The sequence below is a fragment of the Haliotis rubra genome, unplaced genomic scaffold (genome assembly GCF_003918875.1).
Source record: "Haliotis rubra isolate DU_JTF1 unplaced genomic scaffold, ASM391887v1 Scf303, whole genome shotgun sequence".
Lineage (NCBI taxonomy): Eukaryota > Metazoa > Mollusca > Gastropoda > Lepetellida > Haliotidae > Haliotis > Haliotis rubra.
The window spans coordinates 762,253-783,606 of record NW_025766973.1 but is presented as its reverse complement, the minus strand read 5'-3'; the positions used below and the strand labels follow the sequence as shown (position 1 = coordinate 783,606).

General features: G+C 41.9%; 1 protein-coding gene and 1 long non-coding RNA gene across 2 annotated transcripts; one reads left to right on the top strand and one right to left on the bottom strand.

Moving 5' to 3' along the window:
• Positions 1-1,943: 1,943 nt before the first annotated feature.
• LOC124282803 (ribosome production factor 2 homolog) lies at positions 1,944-19,549 on the top strand. Its single transcript, XM_046718837.1, has 10 exons — positions 1,944-2,056; positions 3,461-3,593; positions 3,870-3,907; positions 8,875-8,914; positions 9,287-9,368; positions 12,297-12,373; positions 13,451-13,550; positions 14,172-14,274; positions 16,118-16,262; positions 19,002-19,549. Exons 1-10 carry the CDS (start codon positions 2,037-2,039, stop codon positions 19,206-19,208), a joined length of 945 nt encoding a protein of 314 aa, XP_046574793.1. The 5' UTR covers positions 1,944-2,036; the 3' UTR covers positions 19,209-19,549.
• Positions 19,316-21,344, bottom strand: LOC124282804. Its single transcript, XR_006900246.1, has 2 exons — positions 19,876-21,344; positions 19,316-19,812 (listed from the first exon to the last, which is right to left on the bottom strand). It is a non-coding gene; the product is annotated as an uncharacterized LOC124282804 (long non-coding RNA).
• Between the last annotated feature and the right edge of the window lie 10 nt (positions 21,345-21,354).

Genomic DNA, 21,354 nt, shown 5'->3' with positions numbered 1-21,354 from the left:
GTTTTTTTTCTGTCGGGCAAGCAAATTTGTATATCACACTGTACCGGTGTCCAGTTGAATTTCCAATGTTAATTATGTTGTTTATTTTAAAAAATCAATAAGAAAACGGACGGTATAGTGGAAAAATTATCAGGGCAAGTGATTTTGACATGTGCCACTGTTCTGGAGTACACTAGCAATTTTGAAGTTATTTCCACCCCCTGACCCATTCCCTGAATGAGTGAGTGAGTTTAGTTTGACGCTGATGAGAACAATGATCTGGAAATGATTATTCATTGTACCTATGATATCACCAAACATTGTAAAGATAGTGAGTGAGTGAGTTTAGTTTTACTCCACACTCAGCAATATTCCACCTATATGGCGGCAATCTGTAAATAATCACAGTCTGGACCAGACAACCAGTGATCAACATCATGAGCATCAATCTATGTAATTGGCACATGTTATTCAAGTCAGCGAGCCTGATCACCTGATCACCTCTTACGACAAGCATGGGTTACTGAAGATCAATTCTATCCCGGATCTCCATTTGTCCTCATTCCCTGAAACTCAGCTGAAAGTCTGACCAGTCTCAGTGACATCATATGGTTACAGAACCTTTCAATCAGCAGATGCTTTTCTATTTATTTCACTGCCAATCACTTCCAACAACTATCTTATATAAAAAACCAACCTCTCAAACAGCATGTGTGCTAAAACATGGTCCTGGTGCTAAAATAATCATCATGAATCGTGGCAAGTTGAGTGTTTTTCTGTTTTACAAACTCGCTGTATTCTTTATCAGGTTAAAAAAAGGCATACAACAACATCTTTTGTGTCTGGAAGGCTTCATTACATAAGTGAGTGAGTGAGTAAGGTTTTACGGTGCTTTTACCAATATTCCAACAATATCATGGTGGGGGACACCAGAAATGGGCTTCACACATTGTACCCATTTGGGGAATCGAACCCGAGTCTTCAGCGTGACAAGCCAACGCTTTAACCACCAGGCTACCCCACAGCCCCTTCGTTTCTTTAGGCATCAAATGAGTCAGTACACCGTATTACAAACCTTTGGCCTCATACTTCTAAAGGGAATAACCCTCCATGGTTTGAGTAAAAACTATTCCCCAAAAATATATTCGAAACATCAGGTCATTGTCCATACAAGGTTACTTTTCAAACAGAAATGTGCATTCATATACTAGTACGTTAAAATGGTAAAAACATCTAACATTACAAATGAGCATGACCAATTTTTTTTTTTTGTCATGCAACGTTTAATTGATTCTCAGCAATATCAAATGAAAACAATTTTTTTTTTAAGAATATCTGAATGTTATTATTTTTGCATAGATTTTGACTTTCTGATTTGGGCACTATTTAAAGTTATTTGGTCATATTTTTATTTGTCTTTCTGACTAATTTTTCTGGAAAATATTGAATAATAAGTTCACTTATAATCAGTTGATTATGATCTTCAGTATTCAAGCATTAAATACCTTCAGCAACCCATGTCGTAAGAGGCAACTGGCAGGATTGGGAGGTCAGACTCGCTAACTCATATCCTAATTGCATAGATCAATGATCATGCTGTTTGATCACTGGATTGTCTGGTCCAGACTTGATTATTTGCAGACCTCCGTCTTTTAGCTGGAATATTGCTGAGCACGTCAACAAACAACAAACAAAACAGCAAGCATTATTATAAACGTATTTTTTTATAGCCAGTGTACAGTATGTTTTGTTTAATGTTAATATTTTTAAATTTAGAGGACTAAGGCTGACAAAAACAACATTACAACACATGTTTACAAACTGAATCACTAACAGTGTGGATACAGGCACGTAGTCAGATGATTGAAAAGAAGTAAGGTATATTTAAAATTCGCGGGCTGACCTACTTTCATTTTTTTCAATACGGGTTGTCTCCCTTACACGTCTTCTGATCCAGAGACGCACTTATTTCTATTTCCGGTTATAAATACGACAACACGTGTTATTTAGTGTTGCTGGAGATTTAAGGATTTGAAGCACATTTAGAAGTGAAAACCATGGTCATTCAACGAATTGTGTATGTCATTTTTATGTGAATATGATGTAGTGAATTATTGTCAAATGCTAGTTTGATTTTAGTATATTTTCGGGGTGTAAATACAAAATTATGGCAAGCGACGAAATGTCAAGCTGGTGCTGATAAGTGAAAATACGAATACTGTGTCCCCGAAATGTTTCCTTCTTACCTCCGGACATATAAGATATTATGTTATCTCTGTTTAGAAGTCTCTAGTTACAGAATATAGGGGTTGGTTTCTGCGTATCATCATTGCTTCCAGTTCCAGTACTACCTCAAATCTTAAATTTATTTTGTTGTAATTATATTTTAAATTTATTTCAGAATTTGTTTTGTTGTTGTTTCCATGGACATCTGACTTGGTGCAAAATGTGTTTGATGGTTACCTGGCCACAGCATATCATTGAAACTATACGTGCTAGGTTCACCAAACTTAATACACAAGTTAATAATGACCCACAGATATGCCACGTGTTAAAAAAAATCAATCTTCATCTACATCCACTTCATTGTGTGTAACAAGTTCAATTGTATGTCAGGTTTCCATGGAAAACACAAAAAAATAATGTTTCCATAAATTATTACTGTAATCAGTACAGGGCAAAACTATTATCTAACATGTATATGAAGTTTAGTAGAGTCAAGGAGAAAGTCTTGTGAGCTGCTGATCCTTGTCACATTATATATATCAATATCAGTCATTTCCATGTCCAAAAGTGGGAAGCGGGGATATGTGAGCTGTGTTCACTTCTACACTTGTTTTTCTTTTATTCTACATACATACATAAGCATTAGAGATTTGAACACTACATGTCATATATTATGATTGAACAGATAATTCTAGGCAGGGTTTGGGTGTGGAAGTTTTACAGATGAAATGATCTGCGAATGATTTGATGATGTGAGGTCATAAATATTTTTGCAGTTATCAATGAATTGCTCGTTAGATTTGCAACTTAAGGAAGGTTAGAAGCAAAATTGACACCATATCAAAATGTTGACAAGCGAACAGTGCTAGTGATTGGTGATTAGGGAACCTGGCCTTAAGTGAATGGTACATTATCATGAGTAGTATTGATACATATTTACCCTTAGTGTGTATATGTACTGGCTCCTTTAATAAAAAATTTAAAAAAATAAAATAAAAAGTTGCAGCTGTTTGAAATTTATAGGAACACCATATAGACAACATATGTTATGATAACAAAATTGTTGCCAAAAGAAATACTAAAAGTAAAACGTTTTTAAAAAAAGTTCACCACTGTATATACTTATATTACCTTTTTGTAGCCAATGAAACCTGGTCTACATTTAACTCTGTTTTCATGCAGTGCTGGAACGTTTTCTGTTTTTAACATTTTCTGACTTCACAATTTTTATAGGCCAGTTGTAATATGATTTTAGAAAAGCAAAGACTCAGAGAGGAAAACGTGCTTTGGAAAAGAAGGAGGGGAAGATATTTGAAGATGTTAAGACAGCCATGTTCATCAAGGGAGGTAACACCAGCATGACCATCACACAAGTGTTAAAAGAACTGGTAAGTTTAGGTTGTGGTAGCAAAACTCACAATGTGGGAAACATGTCAAATATTGCTTAGGTTCTCACATTTCATGGAAAAAATAAATACTATAAAGGTGATATGCTAGACATATCTGGAGCATCTGAGATTTAAAATAAATAAGCATTTTTACATGTGTTTTCAGAATCCTTTGTACATTTTGAAGCATGTTTCGGTAAACTCCCCAAAACATAACCTTTGGTGTATAGGTTGATTTTGTTTGTGTCATGACTCTCTTGTCAATTGTCATTTCAGCACATGCTAAAGAAACCACATGCAGTTGCTTTTAAAAGGTATTTCTTATTTCTACATCTAACATGTTAATCCTGGAGTTGTGTGTGTAACAAGAGCAGAAGAATCATTATAGTGGTGGTTATGAGGCTATTGTATAAATACGACTCAACTATGAGTAAGTGGGTTTCAGTTTTACACTGCTTCTAGCAATATTCCAGCAATATCACGGCAGTGGACACCAGAAATGGGCTTCAAACATTGTACCCATGTGGGGCATTGAACCCGGGAGTAGTAATAGAGGGGGGTACTGCCGCAGATGCGGCTTAGAGGCTTATTTGTGGGAATTAAGCCTCCCAGCCCCCCTTAAAAAAAATTAGCGAGAACCATCCTTCGATGTGCCAAGATAGAACGGTTAAAAAAGTAGCAAAACGCCCCTGGCAGCCGCAATTCCCCAAGGGATGAAATCGAAAGATTGATGATTGCGCATTTTCTCCCAAGGGGAATTGCGTCGGCTGCCTTTCTCTCTCCATGTGAGTGCCCCGCTCAGCTAGGCCCTTTTCAGAGACCCAACTGATGTGATCCTGATTCCTTACCCGAAACACCACCACCATCGAAAGTTGCAAGGAATCCACTGAGGCAACGGCGGGATACGAACTGATAATGTATAGCCGCGCAAACTATACATTATAAGCCCGCACCACTCAACCGATCACACTACCGGGGGTCTTGACAGCTTAATTTCGGTTTAACAGATGTATCCTGAGATTGCATCATCCTCTTAAACCGGGCTCCGTCTACAGTAGCGCAAAGGATGTCTGGAACCCGTCATTCCACTTCCGCTTCAATACTTCGTGCACGTTTGGTGGCTTTTTCACCTCGAATCCATGTCTCATAAAATACAAGCACGATGCCCGTAGGTAGTTTGAACCACGCTGAATACGATACTTTAGTTGACGAACGCTGAAAAATTTGTTGAGGCTACAATCCATTATTTTATCTTGAGCTGGGCTCCGTCTATAGTAGCTACAGTAGCGCAGAACCAGTCTCGCTCGCCTCATGCACATTTGGTAATAAAATACAATCACAATGCTCTTAGGTAGTCTAGACCTCGCTGATCACGATGCATGCGTCGATGGACGCTGAAAACATGTTTAAATGCAACAATCGGCTAATTTAGAATCGGGTTACATAAGCTCGCAAAGCGTATGAGCTATATATAGCTTGAATGCACCGTCCCTGACAGAGTGAGACTGCCGGTCTGAAGGGAACGTGACGGACTTCGGACCTAGAGTTTTAGCGTTCGAATCCCAGACAGAACATTTTTTTTTTTTTTTATTTGGGGGAAATACCGTGTCATGAGGGACAATTTGTAATTCCCTACCCGGTCCATCTTGCAAGTAATACAGATTCGGTTCGTCGTCTTTGATGTCCACTCGGTCGATGGGGTACGTTTTCATGGACCATACGGGGTCTGTGGCGCGACGTTTATCCCCTCCTTCGAGTTCACCGGGCTGGTACAGATACCTCACGACGACCCGGTCCGGTAGTTTTTTCTCTTGGCCGTGATGCGATGGCGCAGCCGATTCGATCGTCATGGATTTCATTCGAATGGCTTCGACGGGTCTTTTATCGAGGAGTCGAGTGACTTTGTTGTTGATCGCCGACACCACTCGCAGTAAGCGTACGACCCATTCCGTCGTTCATTTCTCTCAGGCATACTGATGTCCGAACAAACGCTCGGCTAAAGTCCTGTTGAATCTTTCGATGATGGCTTGGCTTCGGTGAGCTCCGGCCATGCCTCGTCTCACCTGTACTTTATGCTTCGATAACAGCTGCGACACAGCTCCCATGAACTCGTGTCCAGGGTCGACTTGTAATTCGGTCGGCCAGGTCAAGCGACTGCGTTTGTAGATACGTTCTAAGGCCTTAGCCACTTGACTCGAATCTTTGGTCGTTAACGGCTCCGCTTTGTTGTGGCAACGTCCACGACGGTCAGGGCGTATTTGTACGTTTTGTTTCTCACCCTGTCGTGTGGGAGAAACAGGAGGTCGGCTTGATGGGTACAATCGGGTATGGAAATGTCAAACTTTCTTCTCGGGATGTATCGGGGAGCCAGCAGGTACACTTGCCAGATGGCGGGTTTTTTAAGCCAAGCTTTGGCGGTATCCTCGGAGACACGAGCGGCTTTGGCTATCTTCGGGATGGCGCTCACACCTTTCCAGTAACCCCGAGGGCTGTAGTAAACCTTCTCCATGATATATACACGCTATCGTTCATTCAATTGTCTTGACACATCGAGTGGAGTTTCCTTTATTTGGGGTCTCGGAAACTCCCAACGCGTCGAGTCCTACTGTTGGTACCCATAGCTATAAGTTTGGATGCCATCGTTCGCAATCCATCGTTTGGTATCCATTGGCGACAGCAACGTTTTGTTGAGAGTGATGCCGTAGATGTTGTGTTTGTCGCTTCTCAACGCGTTCATGGGGGTTTGAACTTGCATTTATCGAAGAGAGCCTGTCCGAAGAGGGTGTGTTTGATGTGGTGTTTCACCACATATTTCTTGACCCCTTTCGGATTTCGTCGTGATCAGCTTTTTGAATCGAATACATCTTGGGTCTCAATCTGACGTATTCCGCGATGGGTGTCCCCCGCGCATTCGTCCTTCATCTTGCAGAGGACCTTTTTATTGGTCGTGCTGTGTAGGGCGTGGTCTTGGGGGTAATCGCTGGTGTCGTACAGGTGCATGTGTTTCGCCATGTCCTCGTACACGTCCTTGGTACGAATTTCCATGAGCAGTGAATCCAGGTCCGTGTACTGCACTTCACATCGATTGCCATATTGATTTTTTAACTTGTTGTAGTAGAAATCGTACATGAGATGTTTGGAGAAGTCGAGAATGCTCATCCCCACGTAGACGGGTCGGTTGAGCTTAATGTGGCTTTTGTTCATGTGTAGCGCTGTCAAGTCGTTATCGAATAGCTTGCTCCGGTTAAGGCCAGGCTGGCTAAGTGTTTCCTGAGTTTTTCTTCCTCGTGAGATCGCACGAGCTTGACCGTCACCCGTTTTCTCAACTTTTCCTTGGTTTTGCCGAACACCGAATTGTTCATCAGTTTGTAGAGGTTTTTCTCGAAATCTCTGGTGGCCTTTTTTCGCAGCTTGGTGTTCAGCTGAATGTAAGGTTCCATCCAGGGACTTTGATCGAATTGCAGCACCCGACGTATTTTGGTCAGCTTCATGCCCAGCAACAAGTACAGTTGCAGATTCCGATAGTGCACCACGTACTTGGTCTTGCGCATCAAGTTTCAGAATGAGTTTTTCCACGTTGGTCAGCTTATTTTTCCCAAGCAAAGTTAGTTGATAGTCCGACATCCAGTCTCGGCTCACCGCCAACCGTTCGGGAGCAAGCGGATAGCAGTTGTGAGCAGCGTGCAATGCCGCGGGATAGTCCAAATCCACTTTGAGGATGTAGCGTTTGTTCGGCACGATGCTCATGATATCGATCTCAACGTCTCATTATATCGAACCGCCCATAGGTAGAGACTGGCTCATGGCCCAGCCATACAGGTTGTTGGCATCGAGATGCAGGAGGTGGTTGGTGGGCTTGCTCCTCGAGTAGTAGCTTTCCACGTATTTGTTGTTGGCTTTCGCATACCATTTGGAGACCATGGAAATCCCACCGTGCATGCCTTTCTCTACGAGCAGGTGCATGTCGAAATCCGTGAGCAATTCCAGTTTAACTCTGGTTTTCTTCAAGAGCGCATCCCACGAGCGACCGGGGCTGGTGTAGTACCAGGCAGGGTCGAGTTGATACTGTTTCAAACACGTTGTTCTGAACATCTCAAACACGTCGGCCAGCAGCAGGACGTCTGTTTTCAAGTAGGGGTCGTGATAATCGCACGTTAACTTGCCCTCAATGTTCGAGATGACCTGAATGATCAAGTGAGCATCGTACCCGCTCAAATTGTGAAACACCACGGGGATGGGGAGGGTTTGGGTATCGACCGGTGATGTGGCAATGATCTCTCACGACATCCCGTTCAGGGGTTGGTCGCACAAGTAGCAATGCTTAGCGTGTTCGTGAGCGAGTTTATCCCCGCGAGTAGATCACGGCAGCGCTCTTTTCGCGTACACGCATCTCAACCCGCAGGCTTGGTGTTCTTGTGTTTTGTACGTGAAACTGCGATTCGTGTCGGGTGTCACGTCGTGGTCAACCCGTTTGATGAGCGCTCCGAAGTCAGCTTAAATGACGTAAGGCGCGGGCATTTGATGTTTGCAATTGATGAACGTTAAGATGTTTTGATGTTCTCGAGGCATGTCGATTTGGATGGCCATCTCTCCCATGCCTCAGCAATCCTCCCGGTGCGCTTCCAGCAGGTCTTCTCGACTGTACCCGTGCAGGCATCGTTCGCAGAAATGTTTCTTTTCCTTGTGGTTTCGATTGATCGTACAACAGTCAGCTCAGACTTTTGATCCACGCGTAGTGATACTGGTCGCCTTAATCGATGAGAAATAAATTTATTCTACGCACATCATCGGGCCTGGAGCTGATTTGGTGCACGATCGTCGTATTGCCATCGTGGCCGAAGACGTTGATGGCTAAACGGTTTTGTTGGGTCTCTGAAAAGGGCCTAGCTGAGCGGGGCACTCTCATGGAGAGAGAAAGGCAGCCGACGCAATTCCCCTTGGGAGAAAATGCGCAACCATCAATCTTTCGATTTCATCCCTTGGGGAATTGCGGCTGCCAGGGGCGTTTTGCTACTTTTCTGAACCTTTCTATCTTTCTATCTTGGCACATCAAAGGATGGTTCTCACTATTTATTTAAGGGGGGCTGGGAGGCTTAATTCCCACAAATAAGCCTCACGGCAGTAACCCCTTTCTCTCTTTCCCCTTCTCCTTCCCCTCTTCTCTCTCTCTCTATTACTACTCCCGGTTTTGGTGTGACGAGCAAACGCTTCAACCTCTAAGCTACCCCGCCGCCCCTGAAGATGATGAACAAAAATGTTAATACTAACTGTTCACTTTCAGGAAAAATGTCACACGTCCATTTGAAGACCAGACATCTTTGGTGAGTATGTTGTTACTAGTTGTCCATCACCGTGATCTTGTTTATCACATTTAAATGAAAATGAAGTTAGTGTTCGTCAATTTGAAAATATTGATGTCAAAGTGGATAGTAAAAGACATGTGTCTGAGAAAAACAGATTGTTTTCCCCCTGTCACATTTCCCATAAGTACATGAATGATGAAGAAGTAAGGATATACTCCGAAATTTTGTGTTCCTAATGAGATAGAAGTTAACATCCATAAAACTTTCTTCCTTATATATGTTTTGTTGTTGTTTAGAATGCACTTGTAAACATGACAGATATGATATGTGAATTTGTCTGTTTTCAGTGATCAGATCATGTATTTCAAAGATAAATATTGTTCTTCTCAGGAGTTCTTCTCAGAAAGGAGTGACAACTCTCTGTTCTTGTTTGGCTCCCACTCCAAGAAGAGGCCGGACAACTTGGTGATGGGTAGGTGTTCCGTTGAGGGATGAAGGGAAGATGCTTGTCACATCGCGTCAGTACATCTACTCTATCACCAGTAGAGCAGCATGGTGTCCCTGACCATGACACACCCATCACATTACATCAGTGTTAGAAACATTTTTAGTTGGAATAGATTCCCCAGTGTTGACTATAAGAGAAGACCAACTGGTGACATGTCACTGTTCAATGGCAGAATGGATCATTGCCGTCAATATTGATTTGTTGATAGTCTGCTCTAAACAACCAACAAAGAAAACATTTCTTTGATTGGCATTCTAGACTGACTGACTGACTGACTATGGTTTTACCCCGTTTTTAGCAATATTCCAGCAATATCACGGCAGGGGACACCAGAAATGGGCTTCACAAATTGTACCCATGTGGGGAATCGAACCCGGGCCTTCGGCGTGACAAGCGAACGCTTTAACCACTAGGCTACCCCACCGCCCCGGCATTCTAGAAGTTGAGGAGATGAAGAATGAGGACAGTTTTTATGGATATACAACTTCTCTATTGTGTATAGGCAATGTTTCGACATAGATTCTAATGTCATTGTCAAGCACATTAGAATCTATATCGAAACGTCACCTATACAGAATAAAGAACTTGATCATGTTGATTGTCTGGTCTAAATAACCATCAAATAAAATGTTCTCCAGCATGATATCCTGTCCTGACACGATACAATCAATATTGACACAAACTGTCCTTCCAACCCCCTTCCTCACATCACAACCTGCCCCTCCCTCCCCCTTTCAACTCTCAGTCACCCCCCTCAGCTCCCACTCTCTCACCCGTTGCTGTTCTCACCTGTTATCATAACATCCCCCATCCTCATCTCTGTTGTCCTCCGCCTCCAACCCCCAGACGTTAACATCCCCTGTCAGTCTTTTCACTGCTCGCCCTCTTCTGTTATCACCATGGTATGACATACCCTGTTTTTCACACCCTCAACTTCTAACACCCTCAGTCAGTCTCTCCACTTCTTCACAAGGACCGCCTCCGTGGTGTAGTGATAAGAGCGTCCGCCCGGAGAGCGGAAGGTCGCGGGTTCAATCCCCGTCATACCAAAAGACGTTAAAATATGGTACTTGTTGGTCCCTGCCTGGCGCTCGGCATTAATGGGTACAACAAGGACTGGTCGGCTCGGAGTCAGTATAATGTGTCTGAGTGGGGTATTCATGCTTCACTGCGGCATGGTATCTCAGTGGGCTAGCACTATAAAACCAGCTTCAGTCTGGGCTAGTACAAGCTGCCGCACATACACATACACACGCATGCACGTCGTCATATGAGCGAAATATTCTCAAGCACGACGTTAAACCCAATTTCACCTCACCTCACCTCCACTTCCTCACCCCTTTCTGTTCCCATCCTGTAATGACACCCCCTCATCCCCAACTTCTGTGATCCCCAGTTCATCTCCCCTCACCCTTCTGTTCTCACCCATCGCGGTGGGGTAGCCTAGTGGTTAAAGCGTTCGCTTGTTACGCCGAAGACAGGGTTCGATTCCCCACATGAGTACAATATGTGAAGCCCATTCCTGGTGTCCCCAATCGTGATATTGATTATTGCGGCCGTAAAACTAATCTGACTTACTTACTCTGTTTCACCCTGTAATGTCATACCCCTTTTTAACCCCCAACCCCCAACTTCTAAAATATCCCCCCACTTTCGCTTCCTTACTATCCTCACCTCATCATTAGTGGTGTGATGATTCATCGATGCTTGGGCCACCGATACAATGAATCGATACAAAGTCTTACATTGTCATAAATCCCGATACAATGCTTCAAATGGGCCACGATAAATCGATTTTTAACTTTGAATATTGTCAAATCGCAATATCTATCAGGAAAGATTTACTTTTGTTTGATGATTAAAACATATGCATACTTATTTTCCCTTCATAAGTTTCTTGGAAATTCTTGTCTCAGGAACTGTGTCAAACATATCACTCGCATTTTATTATCATTCACAAAGTCTGTTTATATACTTAATTATGTCATTTCCGAATGAACATTGAAAAACGCTGTTGAAATTTGACGAAATACTTTTAAAATAGTTTTGTTTTTTTCTTAAGGTGTTTTATAGTTGGTGTTAGAATTAAAGATTTTAGTATTGTGATACGTATCATATCGCCACCATTATATCGTGATTCGTATCGTATCGCAGCTTCAGTGCACAATACTCTGGCAATATATCGTTGTGACTAAAAATTTAGTATCATGATATATCGTATCGCAGGTTCTATTTCAATACTAGCACTACCCATCATACAAAGATTTGGTCTTCAGCAACCCATGCATGTTGTAAGCTGGGACTAATGGGATCGGGCGATCAGGCTTGCTGACTTGCTTGACACGTCATCGGTTCCCAAATGCATAGAACTATGCTCATGATGTTGATCACGGGATTGTCTGGTCCAGACTCAATTATTTACAGACCGCCGTGATATAGCTAGAGTATAGCTGAGTGCGGTGTTAAACAACAAACAAATTCACCCCATCATGGCATCCCTGCTTCCTCATCATCTTTGTCCACACCACCTTCCTCGCATCCTCTGTCCCCCATCGTGATATTGCTGGAATATTGCTAAAAGCAGCGTAAAACCAAACTCACTCACTCACTCACTCACTGTTCCTAAGTCCCGGGGGTGGTGGGGTAGCCTAATGGTTAAAGCATTCACTCGTCACGCCGAAGGCCCGGGTTCGATTCCCCACATAGGTACAATGTTTGAAGCCCATTTCTGGTGTCCCCTGCCGTGATATTGCTGGAATATTGCTAAAAACGGCGTAAAGCCATACTCAGTTAGTCAGTCAGTGAGTCCTAAGTCCCCTATCATGACACCCCTCAGAAATATATATGAAAGCTTCCACATCTGGTGATGATGATTTGTTACCATGGTTACAGGTCGGATGTACGACCATCATGTTCTGGACATGGTGGAGCTGGGAGTGGACAAGTTCAAGTCCATGTTCGAGTTTGATGTAAGTCATTTTGATTTTTGCATTACCGCTGGCTATACAAAGTATTTGTATATTTGATGAGTGATCTGTATTACTTTAACTTGAAGTTTACTACATCCACTCTGGTGAACATACAGGGTGATTACAGTTGACATATCACTATGCACAGTATTGTGTTGTGTCAATTTTTGGCAACTCTCTTGTTTGTTGTACAACAGATCACACAGCAATATTACAGCTACATTACAGCAGTCTGTAGATGTCATGTCATTAACCTGGGAAGATCCTGGCTAGAATTTGGGTTCAGCTACCTATGCATGTGGTAAGAATGACTAGCAGGATTGGGTAGTCAGGTGTGCTGACATGCAGGGGTGGAAATAACTTTAAAATTGCTAGTGTACTCCGGTACAGTGGCACATGTAAAATCACTTGCCCTGATGATTTTTCCACTATACCAGCCTTTTTTATCCCCCGCAACGCGTTTTGCGGGGGGTATTAAAATGGACTCCATCCGTGCGTGCGTCCGTCCGTCCGTGCACATTTGCCTTTTCCGGAGCAGAACTCTAAAACCGTTCACTATTTGTTCACCAAACTTGACACATAGATTGGTCTGGTGGTGTACTAGTGCCTTTTGGTAGTTTTGGATTTCTGAATAAAATATTTTGGCATTTCCATGGCAACAAGTTTGACATAGACTGAAATTGGTGATAGTGCTCCTTTCTGGAGCAGAACTTTTAAAACCTTTCAATGCTCTCCTTCCACTTTTCTATATACACACCTAAAGTATTTTGCCATTGCAGGGGATATTGATGACTTTGTCTTCTTGTTGTTGTTGATTCTTTAAATAAACAACATGATTAACATTGGAAAGTCAACTGGACACCGGTACAGTGTGATATACAAATTTGACAGAAAAAAACGCTGGACTCTGGCGTCGTGGAATGGGTTATTTTTCCACCCCTGACATGGCTAATGCATGTCATTGTATCTTAACTACACAGATCAATGCTGCTGATGTTAATTATTAGATAATCACATTCATGTGTATAGGATAGTAGCACCTCCCTGTCAGTAAAACCTTGATGTTGGTATTTTCAGAGTTCCAAGAGCTCATTTGGGTGTAAGCCATGTTTGCTGTTTGCGGGCCAGCTGTTTGACAATGATGATGAGTACAGAAGGATCAAGAACCTGATGATAGGTACTCTCTCGCGCTGATCTGGAATAGGGCCGCTAACAACTTCTTCTTGTTAATGGTCAATGATATCGGAAGGATAGAGCGGGTGCAAAGTATGGACAGTGCTAGGTCCTGGAGGGAATTTTTTTTAGATAGTATTCGTGAGCAAATTTTGGCCAGTAATGTCGTGCTTTTAATCTGCTGACCACTATACATTCTCATTCTTTACTCTGTCATACTGTGGGACTCAGATTCCACAGCGGTCTTGGGTGGTGCAATTTGCAGTAACATCCCCTAGAGGTGAAAGGATCCTATGATCATCAATTTCTAGTAACTTTGATTATGACTGACATGCTATTTGATGTGATATGAAACCCATGTCCCCATTTCTAGTGTCCCCAACCGTGATGTTGCTGGAATATTGCTAAAAGCGGCGTAAAACCAAACTCAGTCAGTCAGTCAGTCCCATGTCATCACTGCTCATGATGTCCATCACTGGATTGCCTGGTCCAGACTTGATTATTTACAGACTGCCATCATAAAGCTGGATTATAACGCTCCACTCCACTCCACTCCACTCCACTCCACTCCACTCCACTCCACTCCACTTATTAAAGCATAATCTGAGGATTTTTATTGCTTCAGATTTTTTCCGTGGACCTGTTGTGAAGAACGTGCGTCTGGCTGGCCTGGAGCATGTCATCAGTGTTACATCTACAGATGACAAGATCTACATCAGGAACTATAAGTAGGTGAACAGGGATGACTGCTGTCATTTGGGAGGGTGCGGGATACTTTGTGTTGGTGAAGAAGATTTCTGTTGGTTTGGAAGTTGTAGGAGGACCTGAATCTGTGGTAGAGATTGGAAGATTTGCATCTCTGGGGAAGAGGATGGAAGAATTGTGTTGGTGTGGAAGTTGTAGGAAGACTTGCGTCTTTGTTGAATAGACATGGGAAGACTTATGGGGTAGAGATATGTGTCTGTGGTATAGGTTTGAAGATTTGTTCATGTGGTATAGGTGTGAAGATTTGTTCATGTGGTAAATATTGGAAGAATTTTTTTTGGGAGGGGGGGAGATTTGTGTCTTGGGAAGAGTAGGGAGTTATCTTTGGTTGCATGAAAATTTCACTTGCAGCTTAGTTTAACTATTGGTTTACTAGAAATCAGGCAGCTGAGTTGCTTTATTTGATATCTTTCCCCCATACAGACTTACATCAACTGTTTTTTGCTGCAATTACTATTGCTGGTACAGTTTATATAGTATGACCAGAAATTATTGAGAATTTTAGGAATATGTTTAATTGGATTTCTAGTATAAACAAACAACCTTGACCAGCTATCAAGTGCTTGGTTTCATTCAAGAGAGACAACTCCATTAATCCTTTTTCATTAGTTTGTGAAGAGTTATCCCCCTTTGTTTACTTGCTAGCAGACGACATTTTCATTGATCCTCAGTATGGATGATTTAGAGAAGAGGAAGTTGATTTTAGAGTATTATAACAAGGACATCAGATCAGATAAAGTGATTTCAAGTAGAACAGGCATCCCTTTGTCCACTGTTTATCGTGTTTTGAAAAATATTGCAAATGGATATGGCATTGAGCACCAGGGAGGCGCAGGTAGGCCCAGAAAATTGACTGTCGGTGACAGGAGGCGGCTTGGTATTCTTGTTTCTAAAAACAAACGAAGGAGTTTAGAAAACTTAAGGCTGGATATGATTGATAGAGGAACTGTGGCTGTCTGTAAGGAGACAATTAGAACTGAGCTGCATGCAATGGGTTGGCAGAAAAGTCGAGGAATTCCATCACCGATCATGAAACCTGAACAAAAGGAGCGAAGGTTGAACTGGTGCTTACAGCATAGAAATTTTAACTGGGACAATGTGATTTTCTCAAATGAAAGTTCTGTGTGGCTGTTTCCTAATACACTGAAATTCTGGACCAAACAAACTGAAAAATCTTTGTATCAGCGCCCAAAGTACAGTCCGAAATTAAAGTGTGGGGTGGCATATCTGTGTTAGGGGCAACACCCCTCTGTGTATTTGAAGGGATTATAAACAGTGAGCGGTACACATATATTCTCGAGGGACATTTACTTCCATCCGCTCACGTGTTCTATGGAAATTTTTGGATTTTCCAGCAGGACAACGACCCAAAACATCGTTCAAAGCATTCACAGGCCTGGTTTCGGACCCAAGATATGACATTATTAGATTAGCCAAGCTATAGCCCTGACCTAAATCCAATAGAAAATGTTTGGGGACTTACGAAGGAAAGTGTCAATAAGAAAAATCTGACAAATATAGCTGAAATGAAAGAAGAGGTGGTCCGATATTGGGACAGCATGGACCACAACTTTCTAACTTCTTTGATCAGTAGTATGCCCCGCCGCATTGAAGCCTGCATTGCTGCCCATGGTGACTTGACAAAATACTAACTGCTCACCTGTCTTTGAATCTGGAGTTATGTTCTGCTAATATTCACATTTAATACGTAAGTAATGAGTGAAAAAAAAAAATTTACAATCTTTAAATTCTCAATAATTTCTGGTTGTACTGTGCAAAGCAATGTGAGCTCAATCATCTTTGTAGAGTGTTGCTGAAGAAATCTGGGAGTCGGACCCCCCGCGTTGAGCTGGAAGAAATGGGCCCCTCCCTCAACCTCACCGTCCGACGCTGTCACCTGGCATCTCCAGATCTCTACAAGAAGGCTCTCAAAATCCCCAGAACAGCCAAGGTAGGACAACTGGGTGATGCATGATGCAAATGTTCTTACCCACCATAGAGTTCATATCACAAACTGTGAAACCCATTTCTGGTGTCCCCCTGCTGTGATATTGCTGAAATATTGCTAAAAGCGGCGTAAAACTAAACTCACTTATATCACAGACCTGTGTTCAAGTAAACCAAGTGTGGCCTAGTGGGAAGAGTGTTTGCCTATAGAGCGGTAGGTCAGTGATTCGGTCCTCACTACATCATACCAAGACGTTAAGATGGTACTTGTTGGTTCCCAGCCTGGTGCTGAGCATTTAGGGCAAAAAACAAGGAATGGTCAGTATACTGTGTCTGGGTGGGGTATTGTGGGGACTGTCCATACTGAGTGTAGTGTCCAGGTTGTGTGGGGTATCTACATTAAGTGGGTATCCATATTGAGTGGGGTATCCATATTGTGTGGGGTATCCATAGGGTGGGGACTGTCCATACTGAGTGTAGTGTCCAGATTGTGTGGGGTATCTACATTAAGTGGGTATCCATATTGAGTGGGGTATCCATTTTGAGTGAGGTATCCATATTGTGTGGGGTATCCATATTGTGTGGGGTATCCATAGGGTGGGGACTGTCCATACTGAGTGTAGTGTCCAGATTGTGTGGGGTATCTACATTAAGTGGGTATCCATATTGAGTGGGGTATCCATTTTGAGTGAGGTATCCATATTGTGTGGGGTATCCATATTGTGTGGGGTATCCATATTGTGTGGGTGTCCATTTTGAGTGAGGTATCCGTATTGTGTGGGGTATCCATATTGAGTGGGGTATCCATTTTGAGTGAGGTACCCATATTGTGAAGGTATCCATATTGAGTGGGGTATCCATATTGTGTGGGGTATCCATATTGTGTGTGGTATCCATATTGTGTGGGTGTCCATATTGAGTGAGGTATCCATATTGTGTGTGGTATCCATATTGTGTGGGTGTCCATTTTGAGTGAGGTATCCATATTGTGTGGGGTATCCATATTGAGTGGGGTATCCATTTTGAGTGAGGTATCCATATTGTGTAGGTAATCATATTGAGTGGGGTATCCATATTGTGTGGGGTATCCAAATTGAATGGGGTATCCATATTGAATGGGGTATCCACATTAAGTGGGGTATCCACATTAAGTGGAGTGTCCATATTGTGTGAGGTATCTATATTAAGTGGGGCATCCACATTAAGTCGGGTATCCAGGGTATCCACATTAAGTGGGGTATCCATATTGAGTGGTGTATCTATATTAAGTGGGGTGTCCATATTGTGTGGGGTATCCACATTAAGTGGGGTGTCCATGGCATGGTATGTCAGGAGACTACCTATATTTTCATACAGACACACCGACACACACGTTCTGGCATGTCGCCCCGTAAGTTATTAATCTTTAACATGTTGTTCAACTCCATGTCACTTCACATTATGTTCGGGCGGTGGGGTAGCCTAATGGTTAAAGCGTTGGCTCGTCACGCCGAAGACCCGGGTTCGAATCCCCACATGGGTACAATTTGTGAAGCCCATTTCTGGTGTCCCCCGCTGTGATGTTGCTGGAATATTGCTAAAAGCGGCGTAAACCAAACTCAGTCAGTCAGTCAGTCACATTATGTTCAAAAGGTAAATGCTTGTGGCAATGTAACTAATCCTGCTATATCATGTTGTTGATCACCAGATTGTCTGGTCCAGACTTGATTATTTACAGACCGCCACCATACACATATATATGTAGCTGGAATATTGCTGAGTGTGGGGTTAAACAACAACCAAGCCAAACCTGCTGTTTCAGAAGTCCTTCTAGGACAGATCTGAGTGTTTGTCATATATTGGCTCAGGCAAATGTTCCAGATATATATTATTATCCCCTGCCGCGCGTTTTCGAGGGGGATATAGTATTAGGCTCCGTCTGTCCGTACGAATTGGAATATCTTAAGAACCGTTTACTAGATTCTTTTCACATTTGGTACCTAGGTTCATCACAGTATAAGAAAGGTCCAAGTCAGGTTTGGTGACCTTGACCTTGACCTTCATTTCAAGGTCACAAGGGGACTTTAACGTTTTACCTGCATGTTAAGCTATCTCAAGAACCGTTCCCTGGATTTTCTTCATATTCAATACCAAGCTTTATCTCGGGAAGGCGCAGGGTCCAGTTGATTTTGGTGACCTTCACATAATTTTCAAGGTCATGATTTTGGTGACCTTCACACTTTGAAGATTTCAGCATGTTAACCTGCATGTTAAGCTATCTCAAGAACCATGTCCTGGATTTTCTTCATAGACTTTCAAGACTTCCCTTGAATGTTTTTCAATAAGCAATTTCTTTAGTACCAGTTTTGCATATTTCATACACTATGACATTCATGTCAAGGTCAAAGTCAGTCTTGAAAATATGTGTATGTTTGAACAACTAAAGAGCCAGATATCAAGAGAGGTTGATTAGTCATGTTTTTGTTGACATTTAACTTCATCTTAAACTTTCATTACTTTATAAGTTTGATTTGATAATTTGCGGCAGGGGATTATGTCACCTTAGTGACAATGGTTGTCTTGTGATAAGCTGATGCTGGCATCCCATGTTGAAACGCTTCCACACAACAACTTTGTCTTTTATAGAATATTAAAGCACTTTTAGATCGTCCATTACTTTTTATCTTGAACCAAACAGATTTGATGCTTTTAGTACCTTTTTAAAGAATGGACATTTCAGTTGGAGATGACTCTTCAATTTCAGCCAAAGAAAAAGAAGAATATATCACACGATGTGTTTGGTTCCAAGCTTGGTCGTGTCCACATGCAGAAACAGGATATAAATAAACTGCAGACTCGCAAGATGAAGGGTTTGAAGAAACGCAAGAAGGAATCAGCTGAAGGTCAGGATGGACAAGGGTCAAGGTCAAAGAAATCCAAGAAATCTAAATCAGAAACTGAGGAAGAATGATAATGATATTGATGAATCAATGTGTTGTTGATGATGGTAATAGGTCTGTAATCATCTGTAATGCATGTTAAATGGCAGTGAATCCAAACAAGCAAATAAACAATGGGTTCTTAAGCATAATTAAACACTTTATTGAATATACAAGAGACAATAATAGACAATGTCATCTCATTTAATTTGGCTTACTAATGCATTTGTTTAATTAACTGGATAAATTTCCATTTTATTGACAATGTACAAAATAATGGAATTATGTTCTCATGAGTTACACCTAAAACTGTATTTTGTTGTGAAAATGTATATATTGTACATATATGTAAATAAAGAAAATAGCAAATTTATGTGTTAAGATAAATATTTTTAGAACAATGTAATACTGTATGATAAGAGTCCGCCAATGCAGTTTTCAATGTTACCTCACTCACACACTTGGGAAGCTTCAAAGACCATCAACAATTGAAACAGGAATAAGAAATGTAGAATATTGCACTCTTCCATGATTAAATAAACAAAACTATCAACAATCACATGGACCAGTCCACATATAACATGGACCAGTTCACATATAACATGGACCAGTCCACAATCACATGGACCAGTCCACCTATAACATGGACCAGTCCACATGTAACATGGACCAGTCCACATGTAACACTGACCAGTCCACATATAACATGGACCAGTCCACATATAACATGGACCAGTCCACATATAACATGGACCAGTCCACATTTAACATAGAAAATTGTTGTGGTAAGAGGCGGGTAAAGGGATGAGGGGTGAGACTCGCTGTCCGACACATGTCATCATATCCCAGTTGTGTAGATCAATGCTCATGATGTTGACCACTGGATTGTCTGGTCCAATTGTTTACAGACTGCCTCCATATGGCTGGAATATTGCTGAGTGAGGCGTTGACCAACAAACAAACAAATAACATAAAAAATGATTGCTTTTAAGATATTGCAAGCTTATGTGAACTGTATTAACATGATGTTGTTAGCAACTTTCGATGAAGCATGCAGCTTTGTTGATATCTAACTTCTAGAATGGCGATCAAACAGTTCAATAATCAAATATGTCATTAAAATATAAACATGGCATATTTTTGAGAATCTGTTTTGGGTAAAACTGAAAGATAAAAACCATTGCTGTCCAACTCTAGTAATGTACAATGTGCCGCACATGATACGTGAGTACAGGGAGAGTCTAGAACAGGCAAATAGTGGTTCGACTTTGGATCAGCAGCTGATTAGGTTGTGAGATCAGAATTACTGTAATTATACCTTATACACTGTGCTGATAATCGTGCCTGCAGATGCTGCAGAGGGGGTTAAGCCTGTTCTGGTATTGTACTTGTGAGTATTACTTGGAAACAGAGAAAAAAGGAATTAAGTGTGCACACAATACTGTGTTGTGATTATTGCAATTATGAACATGAGTGTTAATAGGCCTATGTGTGTGGTATGAAATAAACCGAGCATATGACACAGTTTGTCAATGTTCAAAATTATTAATGTTTCAGAAGTCAAAAATATTATCTCATCTTGCTCTTGTCATCTGGGTTACCCTGTAATATAACTCCCCAGAGATATTGATAGGGGCGTAGATACCATTATAAAAAAAAGCCTGGGCTAACACATGATTTTGAAAATGAAAGTTGGGGAAGCCCTCGATACTTTCACACCCCTTCCTCCATTGTCAATAGTTGACACCGCTTTCAACCTCGTCAACATTTGACAAAGCCACATCCACAATTGTCAACATCTGACACCCCAACCCCCCGCCTCCATTGTCAACACTTGACACCACCTTCACCCCCTTGTCAACAGTAGACAAAGCCACATCCACAATTGTCAACAGCAGACACACCCCTTCCTCCATTGTCAACAGTTGACACCACCTTCACCCCTCGTCAACAGTTGCTAAAGCCACATCCACAATTGTCAACAGCGGACACACCACATCGATTGTCAACAGTTGATACCGCCTTCACCCTTGTCAACAGTTGCCAAAGCCACATCCACAATTGTCAACAGCAGACACACACCCTCCTCCATTGTCAACAGTTGACACCACCTTCACCCCTCGTCAACAGTTGCCAAAGCCAAATCTACAATTGTCAACAGTGGACAGAACACATCCA

Bases quoted from the DNA above. Each gene is read 5' to 3' on its own strand.
- LOC124282803 (XM_046718837.1), top strand. From the start codon at position 2,037: ATGGTCATTCAACGAATTGT. The intron at 9,369-12,296 runs GTAGGTGTTCCG...CCATGGTTACAG, and splicing joins GCCGGACAACTTGGTGATGG to GTCGGATGTACGACCATCAT. The intron at 16,263-19,001 runs GTAGGACAACTG...CTTCAATTTCAG, and splicing joins AAATCCCCAGAACAGCCAAG to CCAAAGAAAAAGAAGAATAT.